The sequence below is a fragment of the Elephas maximus genome, chromosome 9, assembly GCF_024166365.1.
Source record: "Elephas maximus indicus isolate mEleMax1 chromosome 9, mEleMax1 primary haplotype, whole genome shotgun sequence".
Classification (NCBI taxonomy): domain Eukaryota; kingdom Metazoa; phylum Chordata; class Mammalia; order Proboscidea; family Elephantidae; genus Elephas; species Elephas maximus.
In genome coordinates this window covers 82,768,068-82,780,977 of record NC_064827.1, presented here as the reverse complement: position 1 = coordinate 82,780,977, position 12,910 = coordinate 82,768,068, and the positions used below count along the sequence as shown (strand labels likewise).

At 43.5% G+C, this 12,910-nt stretch overlaps 1 protein-coding gene across 2 annotated transcripts in view; it reads left to right on the top strand.

Annotated features, from left to right (window-relative positions):
• MED27 (mediator complex subunit 27) overlaps positions 1-3,485 on the top strand; it is a 230,266-nt gene extending 226,781 nt beyond the window's left edge. Inside the window, exons 6-7 of one of the 2 annotated variants that reach the window (XM_049896883.1) lie at positions 477-554; positions 2,715-3,485. In XM_049896883.1, coding sequence (XP_049752840.1) covers positions 477-554; positions 2,715-2,849 — 213 coding nt within the window. In that variant the 3' untranslated portion in view covers positions 2,850-3,485. The remainder of the gene's footprint in view (positions 1-476; positions 555-2,714) is intronic. The other variant, XM_049896882.1, reaches the window with a different exon arrangement.
• The last annotated feature ends 9,425 nt before the right edge of the window (positions 3,486-12,910 follow it).

The window sequence follows — 12,910 nt, the reverse complement described above, 5'->3', positions numbered from 1 at the left end:
ATATGACTATAAGTTATGAGGCAGAATGAGAATTAAAGGAAGCACAAAGAGCCCAATTACTCCATCAGGAAAATTGTTCCAGCCTAAAAATGAAGTAAAATGTGGACAGTGGGAAATGATCCTTTGCACTCATGTAGTGTTTCACGAAGTGATGTGGCTTGTCAACCTCGCCATGATCTGTCCCCTCTATACCTCTCCAGCCTGTCAAGGTTTTCAGTTGCTAGAATGTCCCCCACTCAGCTTGCCTCCAAACCCGCACACCTGCGTTCATTTCTGCCTACAACGTAACTTCCCTTTCCCTGCCCCCAACGCTGCTAACTAATTTTTGTTACTTCAGATTTTTAAATGTCCTTTCCTCCAAGAGACATTCACAGGCAGATTTGTTTTTCATATATGAAGTGTGCATTTGTCTTAATTGTTTTCTCTGTGCTGGTTTGGAGTGGCCTTTAACTCCAGTCATTGTCCTTTGTTCCCAGGTGACAGACCACGCCACGACTGCCCTGCTTCACTATCAGTTGCCCCAGATGCCAGATGTCGTGGTCAGATCCTTCATGGTAAGTGGCTTTAAGAGCCATGTCTCTCATTTAAACCTTGGCTCTTATGAGAGCAAGCAGCTGGAGATCATTGCATCTTCAAATTGTGTGGGCCTCACAACGGAAGATGGGGCTCCCAGTTTAGAACTGATAAGCTTTCTTTAAACTGGAAAGGGATATGGTATCTGAGAAAAACCACCCAGCCTAATTAACTGCTGTTTTCTATCATTTCTGAATAACTGTCAGTTTCAGAAGTGATATTCCCAAACTGTTTCTAGCATTGATTTAGTCAATAGATATTTACTAAACCCCTAATCTGTGCTAGGCCCTGTGCTTGGCCTGGCGCTGAGTATGTAGCAGTGAATAAGGAAAAATCTTGCAGTTCCCCAAGACGTTTAATCCTTAGATTTTCAGAGCTGGAGCTCAGGATGGGATCAACCCCAAAACAGCCATTCCAGTGGTGTGCTGGAATGGGCTTCTGCCAGCTCTAGTTAAATGTTCAGAATTTTGGGAACCAGTTGTTTAACCATTGGTAACTTGAAATTGAACTTGGTGGGAGTATTTACACTGTGTAAAGCAGCAAACGTTACAAGTCAAAGCTCCCTGGCCAGTTTATCAGCACACTGCTGCCCAGATTTGTCACATGACCAGTTGGCCTAAGTGGGCTAACAACTGGCTCCACCTCATCCTTGACAGAATCGGCCACCTCTTTTAATATCACACCGACACGGCTTCATGTTTGTCCATCAGTAGGCTCTATCTTTCTTCACTGCTGCTAAACTCCCCCTTTCTTCCTGCTAGAACCTATTCCAAAGATTTACCTATTACCAAGGTCAAATCAGTGTTGACAGCTAGGCGGGGGGTATTGCTTATCCAATCCATTCTATCGCTGTGCCTCAACAGTTAAGCTTCTTAGAGAGCCTCTTGTTCAGTGCTTAAAAGACATATATGCAGCTTATTGATTGGCTTAACGGTGTTGGGGGAGTTGAACACAGTAAACCCGAGTGCTCAACAGAGTTGTCCATGTATTGGTTCTTTTATGTGTCAAGAGAGCAGTTCAGTGAAATCCTCATTTTTGGATGGATATAAAGACTCGCTTTTTAGCCTAACATGTTTTAGTGCCTAGTTTCCTTTTGGTAATTGACTTTTTGATTTTTGGAGAATTTGAATCTGATCAGCGCTGAAGGATAAAGAGTTTAACCAAATGATCTGTTGACCTCCTTGTGTTTATTGCCAAAACCCTGCAAAAATCCAGCCCTCTGGAAGGGGGACAGTATTGATGGTCTAAGCTGTGCTACTATGAAGGCGTCTGTGATGAAGATGGAAGAATTTGTATCAATAAACTCAGCCGACCTCTTCAGAGAACAATTTTCTCTTATCGACATAATTCAGGAGGACATTAAGTGGTGAAATTTATGTGCCCCTTTCACGGGGAGAACTTGCTTGCCTGTTGTAGATTATTGGTAGGATGTTTTTTTTTTTTAGTAGTGAATCTCCTTGGGTTTGAGAATTGAGTTACGTGAGTCTCATCCTTATGTATGATGCCCAAAAGAACTCTGCACTCTGAACTACTCCAGTGTGTATTTATTGCTTATTATGTTACCCAGCAGCACCAGGGTTGTCCCCGCTTTCCCCCCCAGGTGTGTTAGGCCACATTGTGACAGTGAGTGGTGACCTCTGAAATCAGATTAGAAAGAAGGTCTGTTGACCTTAGTGGAGAATTCTAAAACCGTCATCTATTAGAAGTCTTCCTTATAGCACATGTCCATGACCACTTCTTGGTAGTGAACAAGGAGAAGAGAATCAATACTAACATTCAGAAGACATGGTACGCAGAAGATGAAACGTGGTTATGTTTGCCCCCAGAGCCGTAGGCTGTGTGGTGGTTCACGGTGACTCCTCAGGGAGTGCTTGAGTGCTTCCTGCTTTGGACAGTATGAATTTCTATTTTAAAAAGTCCCTCAGCTAGGAGGGCAAGGTGGGAGCATCAGAACTGATTGTCAGCAGTGTTACGACCTTGTGGGTTCTGCATGCTTCTTTCTATAAAATCACAGGGTATCTTTTGGGGTCAAAGCCAACTTAAGTTCTCTGTCCTGGGGATCATTAGACTTGACAGGAAGGATGACACTGGAAGTAGCCAGATCCCGTTTCTTTCATTTTTCTCCTCACTTCTCTTTTTAGACCTGGTTAAGAAGTTACATAAAGCTGTTTCAGGCCCCATGCCAGCGCTGCGGGAAGTTTCTCCAAGACGGCCTTCCCCCCACGTGGAGGGATTTCCGAACCCTCGAAGCCTTCCATGACACCTGCCGACAGTAACCCCACTCCAGCCCCACTTCTACCCCAGGCTGGCATGCAGACCGCCATCTAGCACCTTCCCAGACATGCCTGAAGTAATATTGATGGCTCCGAGGGTTCTTCACTGTTCAAATATCAAAACAGCTGTTCTTGTCCTTTCATAAAATAGAATATTGTATATTAAGGCTGAGCCTCTTAAAAAAACAGTTTCCATCTCTGGTTGATGGGACTAATCATAGATGTTAGCCAGTGTATAGAAGGCAAGGTAGACCTTTCTAGAACATAATATAAGAAAGTTATGCAGCATGTTCTTCAGTGAGTCAGTCCTTCTGGATCTGTGTTTTATGTCATTTTTGTGAGTTGTTGTCATATGAGTGAGCACTCTGTTTATATCCATTGTCATGCTAGGTTAACTTATTTTTGTAATTAATAAACCTTTTCTATCTAGAGCAAGCCTTTGTCTCCTGTTTCTTGTAGCAATTTTACATGCAGTTCTGTGAACATGTGAGCAGATCAGGGCCTTTTGAAGAAAAAACACTCAGTAATATCTGTGTTTAAAACATAGTTCTTTTTGAGGAGACATTTCCCTGCTTCGTGCTTTCAGGGGGCAGGGCCGTGTTGGCAAATATTCAATTTCAGAGACATTTTAGCAGCTTGAAAAATGGATTCTTCTTTTCTTCGGGGAGGGGAGTGGGGGGCACAGATGTTTCTTTTTTGCTAAATTAATAACATACACACACACATAAAAGAAAAGAAACCTGCTCGCATTAACCAGTTAGAAAATATATGAGCAAAAGTGACACGTGTGTGACTTGTTTGTCCCAGAGCTTTGTCCTGAGTGTTACTATGAAATAGATTCCAGCCCTATCTGCATAATTCATTCAGTGCCACAAAACCAACCCTGAAAGCCATGTCTGTTTATAGTAAGAATCGTTGATTGGAAACAACCTAAGTGCCCATCAACAGATGAATGGATAAATAGACTGGTACATACACACAGTGGAACACTACGCAACTATAAAGAATAACGAATCCACTAAACATCTCACAACATGGATGAATTTGGAGGACATTATGCTGAGTGAAATAAGTCAGTCACAAAAGGACGAATATTGTATGAGACCACAATTACAAAAAAAAAACAAGAAAATGTTTATACACAGGGGGGAAAAAATTCTTTGATGGTTATCAGGGGTGGGGGGGGAAGAGGGAAAATTACTAACTGGAGAGTAGACCTGTTAATACTGGTGAAGGGAAAGGCAATACACGATACGGGGGAAGTCAGCACAACATGACCAAGGCAAGGGAAAACAATGAGAGGAACGTAAGAATAAAGAGAAACTATGATAATTACTGTAACATAGGCAATCCTGCAACAATGGTATTAACAACCAGTAATCTGTGAATGGCTACATAGGAACATAGGTGTGCTAAAGACATGTGGGAGAGTGTAAGGAAGGCACTGTCCTGCAGATACAGGTTTGGTTGTGGATATTTCTACATTCATAATTGTAGGTGCTACATGTATATTAATTGGACAATATATGGAAACCTCTTAGACATAACCAAACACCTTGTGAGACGAAGTTCCTAGGCTCAAAGGCAAAGGACCACAGGCTCAGGGACATCTATCTCAATTGGCACAGCATAGTTCACAAAGACAATTTTCTGCATCCTACTTTGGTGAGTAGAATCTGGGGTCTTAAAAGCTTTCAAGTGGCCATCTAACACACAGCTACTGGTCTCTTCCTACCTGGAGCAAAGGACGGTAAAGAAAACCAAAGACTCAGGGGAGCAGTTAGTCCAAAGGACCAAAAGACCACATGAACCACAGCCTACATGACCCAAGACCAGAAGAACTGGATGGTGCCTAGACACTACTACCGACTACTCTTAACTGGGATCTCAACAGAGTGTCCCGGACAGAGCAGGAGAAAAATGTAGAACAAAAAAATTAAAAATGAAAGACCAGACTTACTGGCCTGAGAGAGACTGGAGGTACACCCGAGACTACCTGACCTGGAACTGAAACTATTCCCAGAGACCACCTTTCAGGCAAACAATAGACAGGGCCGTAAGATAAATAATAACACCCACGAGGAATGAGTTCCTTAGAACAATCAGTTGTACAAGATCAAAAGAATAACGTTTGCCCAAAAGCAAAGACGAGAAGGCAGGAAGGGGTAGAAAATCCAGACAAAAGGAAACTGGGAACCCAAGGCTGAAATAGGGAGAGTGCTGACACGTTGAGGAAAATGTAACGGAACACCTTCTCTGCAAACTTTTGAATGGGAAACTTATTTGCTCTGTAAATTTTCACCTAAAGCACAATTAAAAAAAAAAAAAAACCTGTTGATCTCGTAAAGATCTAGAGAACAATGGGGGAGTTTCTCAAGGTTTTCCTGGCACAGCCTACACTGCAAATAGCATTCTGTTTGCAATGAATGATGCCAGGAGACACGCTGCTTTCTGAGATGTCCAGAAGAACGAGGTATTTCCTACCTTGATTCTGTACAGTCCAACCCCATCTCACTTACCCCACCAGGCTGAAAGGAACCAGAATCTGAGGGGATTTAGTGAGCCCTGGTGGCGCAGCAGTTAAGAGTTTAGCTGCCAACCAAAAAGGTCAGTGGTTCAAATCCACCAGCTGCTCCTTGGAAACCCTATGGGGCAGTTCTGATGTGTCTTATAGGGTAACTATGAGCTGGAATCAACGACAGCAATCAGTTTAAACTATCCCTGGGTGGCACAAATGGTTTGTGCTCAACTACTAACCTAAAGATTGGTGGTTCAAACCACCCAACAGCTCTGCAGAAGAAAGGCCTTGCAAAATGCTGTAAAGATAACAGCCGAAAAAACCTTGTGGAACAGCTCTACTCTGTAACACATGGGGTCACCATGAGTCTAACCATGAGTCCGAATCAACTCAACAGCTATGGAAATTTCTTTTTCCAACTGTAGGATGTTGTTGTTGTTAGCTGTTGTCAAGTCAGCCCCCAGTAGTGCTACTCAAAATTCAGCCCTTAGCCCAGTAGGCTCAGTGTTGTGGGAACTGATTAGAAATACAAATCCTCAGCCCCACTCCTCCCACCCCTCCCCCCGTGACTCTGATGCTCAACCACTGCTAGAGGAGAACTGGCAACGCTTGCAACACCCAGTTTGGGAAAGTGTGATGAGAGGCAGCGTGGTGTAGTACTAGAACGTTTACATACAGGCGATGATTTTACATGAAATACCATAGTTCGTCAAATCTACGATGCCATCGCCTGTAAGATGCACCGTTATTTTCCGAACCACTAAGAAAGAAAGAAAAAGCGCTGCCAATTAAACTATGGCACAGGCCTTAATGATAATCCTGCACGACACATGAATCAGCCTCACCAGCCTTTCATGGCTTTGAAATCTCTTTCATCTGTTCCAAGGGGCTTGGTAATTTCACCTGCCTTGAGTTTTATCATTTAGCATGTAACAGGTGATCCTTTTACATGAATCTCAGTAACAAAACGTAACCCAGCTTCATTGACTTGTGAGCATCTGCTTTCTTTGGTCTCCTGAGACAGTTGTTTGTTGCTTTCCAAGAAAATATGGAATTAAGGACATTCTTCCATCAGTGAATACTTGCTTTGCTGATAGCAAATTTATGTCTTGTTGCTGTCCCATCCTCTTCTGGGGATATAATGACATTTTGTTGCAGTGCTGCAGTTAGTGCTGTCTTTTCGAAGACACTTAAAATAGACTGACCCTGGGCAGTACCGACAGTGCGCATAGCTCATGTGAAGTGACGGCAGGCAATGTGAGTGGCTCTAACCAAGTTGGGGCATGTGCAGACAATGACAAGTACATCGTGACTGCCAGCCGGCTGACAGCGCACATCAAAGATGTTAAAATGTGGAAAATACTCATCTGAGAATTGATGAAATTACAGTAACATTAAATCACATTGTGAGAAAGCTATTTGAATTTGTAACTGTTTTAATCCTCCAGGAAGATTACAGCAAGTCTGAGAAAATCTCCATTGGGACTAAAGGTCGCTCTAACTATAGTAGCCATCGAGTTGATTCCCACTCATGGCGACCCCATGTGTGTTAGAGTAGAACTGTGCTGCATGGGGTTTTCAGTGGCTGATTTTTTGGAAGTAGATGGCCAGACCTTTCTTCTGAGGAGCCTCTGGGTGGACTCAAACTTCGAGTTTTTTGGTTAGCAGCCAAGTGCCTTGACCATTTGCAACACCCAGGGACTCCAAAGATCTCTCTGGCCTCCCACTGATCTAGTTTTTTAACAGAGCAGGCCTTGTGCTCTGAGCCTTGAGCATGCAACAGTTTCTGTGTTGAATGTAAAGACATTGTTTTTTGTTGCTCTGGATTATCTTTAAAGATACCTTCTATTTATAGAAAATGGTACCTGTAATAGAGAGTTTCCATTTTAGTTAAATAATTTTCCATTTTAAATAAATGTATTTAGGTGAAAAGGTGAGACTAATAAAAAAGTAATAGCATAGGCAAGAAGTGTGAGGGTGGCAGGCAGATCATGGGTAGTGAACACATGCAGGGCCGGAGCCTGCAGCTCAGCTCTGCTCACCAGCTGTAGGAATGCAGACAAGTTACTCCACATCTCCATGACCCCATTTCCTCTTCTGCAAAATGCAAGGCTGAGAATCCAGTGATGGTGAGGCGGGAAGTTTAAGGGGAGTGTGGGCTTGTAAAGGAAACAAGGTTGGCCAGGAGTTGGTAATTATTGAGTCTGGGAGATAGATATATGGGTATGGCATGCTATTGTTTTTCTTTCTTCTACCTTCCCATAATAAAGAGGGAGGGGAGTATAAAAGGGTTGGACCAGTTAATCTGCAAGGCCTTTCCATCTCTGAGACTTCCATTCTTTAGTCCTGAGAGGCAGAAGTTGAAAGGGAATGTACTTAAAAGTCTAGAAATGGAAAGGTGAGAAGGGCTGGAAGGGTGATGGACTTGTCAAATCCTAGAATGCTTGGTGCTTAAAGAGACAAACATGATGGAGACTAGCTACTACTCAAGGTGGATTTGGATAAGGTCCAAGATGGTGGATACAGGGGATGCTGGAAGACCTATTGCTGCTGTGGGGACCATCACCAGGTCCTGGAACCATCCCTTGGTGCTGCTAACAAAAAAGGAACATGGCATGGGCATGCCATTGAGAAGGTCAGGTGTTATTTAGAGTGCCTGAAGGTGGTCTCTAAGCCAGACCTACAAGGTAATTTACATATGTTTAATCACAGGTGTGTATGTGGTGTTTTCCACATTTTATAGATGAGGAAACAGAGGGTCTCACACTGCAAGACACAGAGGTGCTGAATTTCAGACTGATGGGATAGTCGGGCTCTATGGCTACTCAGCAATGGCACTTCCTACCCCAGAGTCAAAGGGACCTTTTTGTTCCTGCTCTGCTGAAGTGTGTTGCATCAAGTATTGCTCCGGAATTACTCTTAGTCAGAACTTGGGAACCTCTCTGTCTTGCAGAGACTTCTGGTCACATTAGGTAACAACGCCTTTACCCCCATACTTTCTGCTGGCCAGGTTACAGTTACTCAACGGGTAACTCCTGTAGCAGGAGCTGACAAAATGGAACAAGGAGGTCTACGATGGAAGACTGTCCAGATGTTTTTTTTTTTCTGAACTAAATTGGGAATTGGCCTTTTGGTATCGAGTGATGTTTTCACACTTCACCCCACTGATGGAAAGCTGCAGGCATGAAATGATGATCTTTCGGTGTTAATGTACAAGCTCTCCATTGCATTTAGAGTGTCAGAGTGTGGGCCATGATGCTAAATCGAGAGACTTTTAAGGTCATCCAAGTTGGGAGGAGAAGGGATGACAGCTTCCAGCCACCGGGATTCTCACAAGATAGAGAGCTGCCGCAAACTTGACGGGCGGCATCTTGTTTTGGCCAGCAGGTCTGGAGAATAGAGGACAAAATATGAACAACTCACCTTTCTTGTCTGCTCCTCTTAGCTTTGGCATCTCCATTGGCATGCTGAAGATGATCTCTGTGAGCATTAATTGTCCTGCGTTTGACAGGAAAGGGTGGGCCAGCACCATCCCACCTGCTTCATCGCTGGCTGCACAACATTCGCGTCATCGCAGAGCGAGCTCTGGAAAGGGGCAGAGCCTGCCTGCCCCCAGTCCGCCCGCTCAGTGAGTAATTAGGAGGCTTCACTTTCTAGGACAGGCAGGTTTCTTTCTGCAGTCTCTGCCATCCCTCCCCACCTTCATCCCCACCCTATCTCCTTAAATTAGGGGAAAGGAACTTCAGAAAATCACCTTCAAGAAGAATTTTTAACTGTGGGTTGACTGCTCCCCATTAATAGTACTTGAATCGATAAGTAAGCCTTGAAGTTCATGGGCACATCCCAGGTAAAGGACTGTCTTGGCAGCTTTAAGATGATTAGTTACTCAAGAACAGCTCTAGCCTGTCTCTGTGCTAATTGAGTTTGAAATTTCAGCTGGAGATTGACTGTCCTTGGGGACAGTGTGAGCTGTAGCTTGGAGCTAACGGAGCAGGCAGGTCCTGCCAGCAGCAGGCTTCATCTGCATTGTGCTTATCCAGAGCTTGATGGAGACAAAACAAGGAACTGCCCCTCAGGGAAAAAAGGTATGGGGGGAGCGGAGCTGAGCTGATGGATTGGAGAGGAATACAAGAAGCTGAAGCCAGCGAGCTTGAGAGCTAGTCTGGGATGCCAGCAAGCAGTTGTCAGACACCCACTGTGCTCACACCCTGCACTCCATGCCGTGGGATGGATTGTTGCTTAATCCATTACTCATTCTCCTCAAATTCTTGGCTCGAATCTCAGTCATAGGCTTGCTTTCTTAATTACAAAAGGAATGCATGTTCCTTTTATAGAAAACTAGGTAATGTAGATAAGCAAAGAAAACAATAGCCGTAATTGCCACTTCTTTACTGCGTGGAGTCGATTCTGACTCATAGCGACCCTATAGGACAGAGTAGACTGCCCCATAGGGTTTCCAAGGAGCAGCTGGTGGATTCAGACTGCCCACCTTTTGGTTAGCAGCTGAGCTTTTAACCACTGCACCACCAGGCTTCTAATTGCCACTAGCAAGAGACAATTACTGGAGCACTTTGGTGTGTATCTTTCCAGACCTTCATATGGATATGTGTCACTGGATTACTGACATAAAGATTGGCAATTCAAACAGACCTAGCTTCACAGTGAAAGAGAGGCCTGGCAATCTGCTTCTATAAAGATTACAGCCAAGAGAACCCTATGGAGCAAATACTACTCTGTACACATGTGAGGTCACCAGGAGTCATATTCAACTTGACAGCAAAGGGTCTGGGTTTTTTTGATGTATACGTTTATTGGAAAAAATGAGATCATACTGGACTCTATTTTGAAAATGCCTTTCATTTAACAGAGACTAAGTCACTATAACACAGAGACTCAAAAATACAGAGTCTGAAAGGATATAGACATTTATTTCTCTTTCTCATGAGTGTTCCAGAGAGAGTGGTTCAGATCAGTGGTTCAGACAGCTCTACTCCATGCAGTCACTCAGGGATTCTAGTTCTGTCCATTCTGTTGCATCACTATCTCTCAGGACATGGTCTGTGTGGTGGAAGCCAGGTCACAGGTACCTTCCAGGTTTTCAGGAGGAGAAAAAAAGCACAGAGATGCATGTGCCCAGTTTTTTAAGACCCAGACCCAACACTGGCACACTTCAGCTCCACTTGTAAGAATTTAGTCACATGGCATATCCAGCTGCAGGGGCTACTGGGAAATGGGGTCTCTAACTGGACAGCCATAGATCCAGCTGAAATTCTCACTCCGGAAGAGGCGAGAACCTATTCTGATGGATGACCAGCAGCCTTCACCACACAACAAGTCCTGAGCCTCCGCGTACCTCGAGAGTATGCGTCAGCGATGCCATCCTTGAGTTTATGTTACAATGGTGTTCCACTGTTTGGTAGCCATGACTAAATGCAATGAATCACCTGTTGGATACTTTTAACTTTTTATTTTGAAATAATTACAGATTTATAGGAAGTACGAAGAAATGTGCAGGGAGGTCCCATGTACCCTTCATCCAGCGTTAATATCTTGCATAGCTCTAGGATATCAAAACTAGGAAATGGACTTGGTACAATGCATAGAGGTTATTCAGACTTCATCAGCTATACGTGCACTAGTGCCTGTGTCTGTGTATGTAGCTTCCTGCAGTTTCATGACACGTATAGCTTTGCATAAACACCAGCACAGTCAAGAGAGTTAACTGCTTTTGTATGAGAGACTGACTTGATTTGTAAACTTTCACTTAAAGCACAATAAAAATTTAAAAAAAGAAAAAAGTTAACTGTAGTATCACCATAAGACTCCCTCCTTCTGCTGTATAGCCGCACACACTTGCTCTTTCCCATCCCTACCCCTGGCAGACATTAATCTGTTTTCCATCTCTGTAATTATTTTAATTCACAAATTTATATAAATGGAACCATGCATTATGTATCCTTTTGAAATTGACTTTTATTTAGCATAATTTCCTTGCAGTTCATCCAAGTTGTTCCATGTATCAGTAGTCCGTTCCTTTTATGTAATTGCTGAGTGGTATACCATGGTGTGTATTACCACAGTTTAACCATTCCTCCACTGAAGGACATTTGGGTAGTTTCCAGTTTCAGGCTGTTACGAATCAAGTTGCTGTGAACATTTGTGTACAAGTTTCTGTGTGAAAATAAGTTTTCATTTCTGCGGGATATATGCCCAAGAGTACCATTGCTGGGCCATATGGTAAATCCATTTTTAGTTTTAAAAGGGTCTACCAAACTACTTTCCAGAGTGGCCGTACCATTTTACATTCCCACCTGCAATGTATGAGTGACCCAGTTTCTCTGCATCCTCGCCAGTATTTGGTGTTCTCACTATTTTTTATTTTAGTCATTCTGATAGGTGTGTAGTGCTATCTCATGGTGGTTTTATTTGCATTTCTCTAATACCTAATGTTCTGTTTTGTTCTGTTGTACATAGGGTCACTGTGAGTCAGAACCAACTCGATGGCACCTAACAACAATAGCTAATGATGTTGAAGATCTTTTCATGTGATTATATGCCATCTCTATATACTCTTCAGGAGTCCCTGGATGGAGCAAACAGTTAAGCCCTCAGCTACTAACCAAAAGGTTGACGATTTGAACTCACCCAGAGGCTCCTCAAGAAAAGCCTGGCTGTCTCCTTCTGGACAGTCATAGCCATTGAAAACCCTGTAGATACAGTTCTACTCTGACACACATGGTGTCACTGAGTCAGAATTGACTCAGTGAGAGAGTATCCTCTTTGGTGAAATATTGTGCATGTCTTTTGCCCACTGGAAACCCTGGTGGCGTAGTGGTTAAGTGCTACGGCTGCTAACCAAAGGGTCAGCAGTTCAAATCTGCCAGGGGCTCCTTGGAAACTCTATGGGGCAGTTCTACTCTGTCCTATAGGGTTGCTATGAGTCGGAATCGACTCGATGGCACTGGGTTTGGTTTTTTTTTTTTTTGCCCATTTTCTAATTAGATAGTTTGGGGTTTTTAATGTTGAGTTTTGAGAGTTCTTTATCTATTCCAGGTACTAGTCCTTTGTCAAGTACGTGTTTTGCAAATATTTTCTCCCAGTCTGTAGCTTGTCCTTTCATTCTCTTAATAAGGCCTTTGGCAGAACGGAAGTGTTTAATTTTGGTGAGGTCCAATTTATAATTTTTCCTTTTATGGACCATGCGTTTGGGGCCAAGTCTAACCTATTGGGTTTTAGGTGAGCATTGGTCAGCTGTTGTGAACATTGTTCTCTCCTCTCTCTCACTTGGCAGGAATTTTAGGTGCCTTCTAGTTCAGCCTCTGCAGTTGCCAATCAGGATACCCAAGGCCTAGAGACCCGCCCTAGTGGGTGAGTGGCAGTGTGAGGGCCAGAACCAAGCTCCCTTCAGTCAGACGTGTTTCCATGTCCCCAAAAACTCTTCTCAGGATAACACTTGACTACTGACCTGCAGTGTTAGAACAAAAGCTGGTCAAAGCACAGATTATTACAAGAAGATGTGGACAGTGACAGACGTCTCCACAGCTCA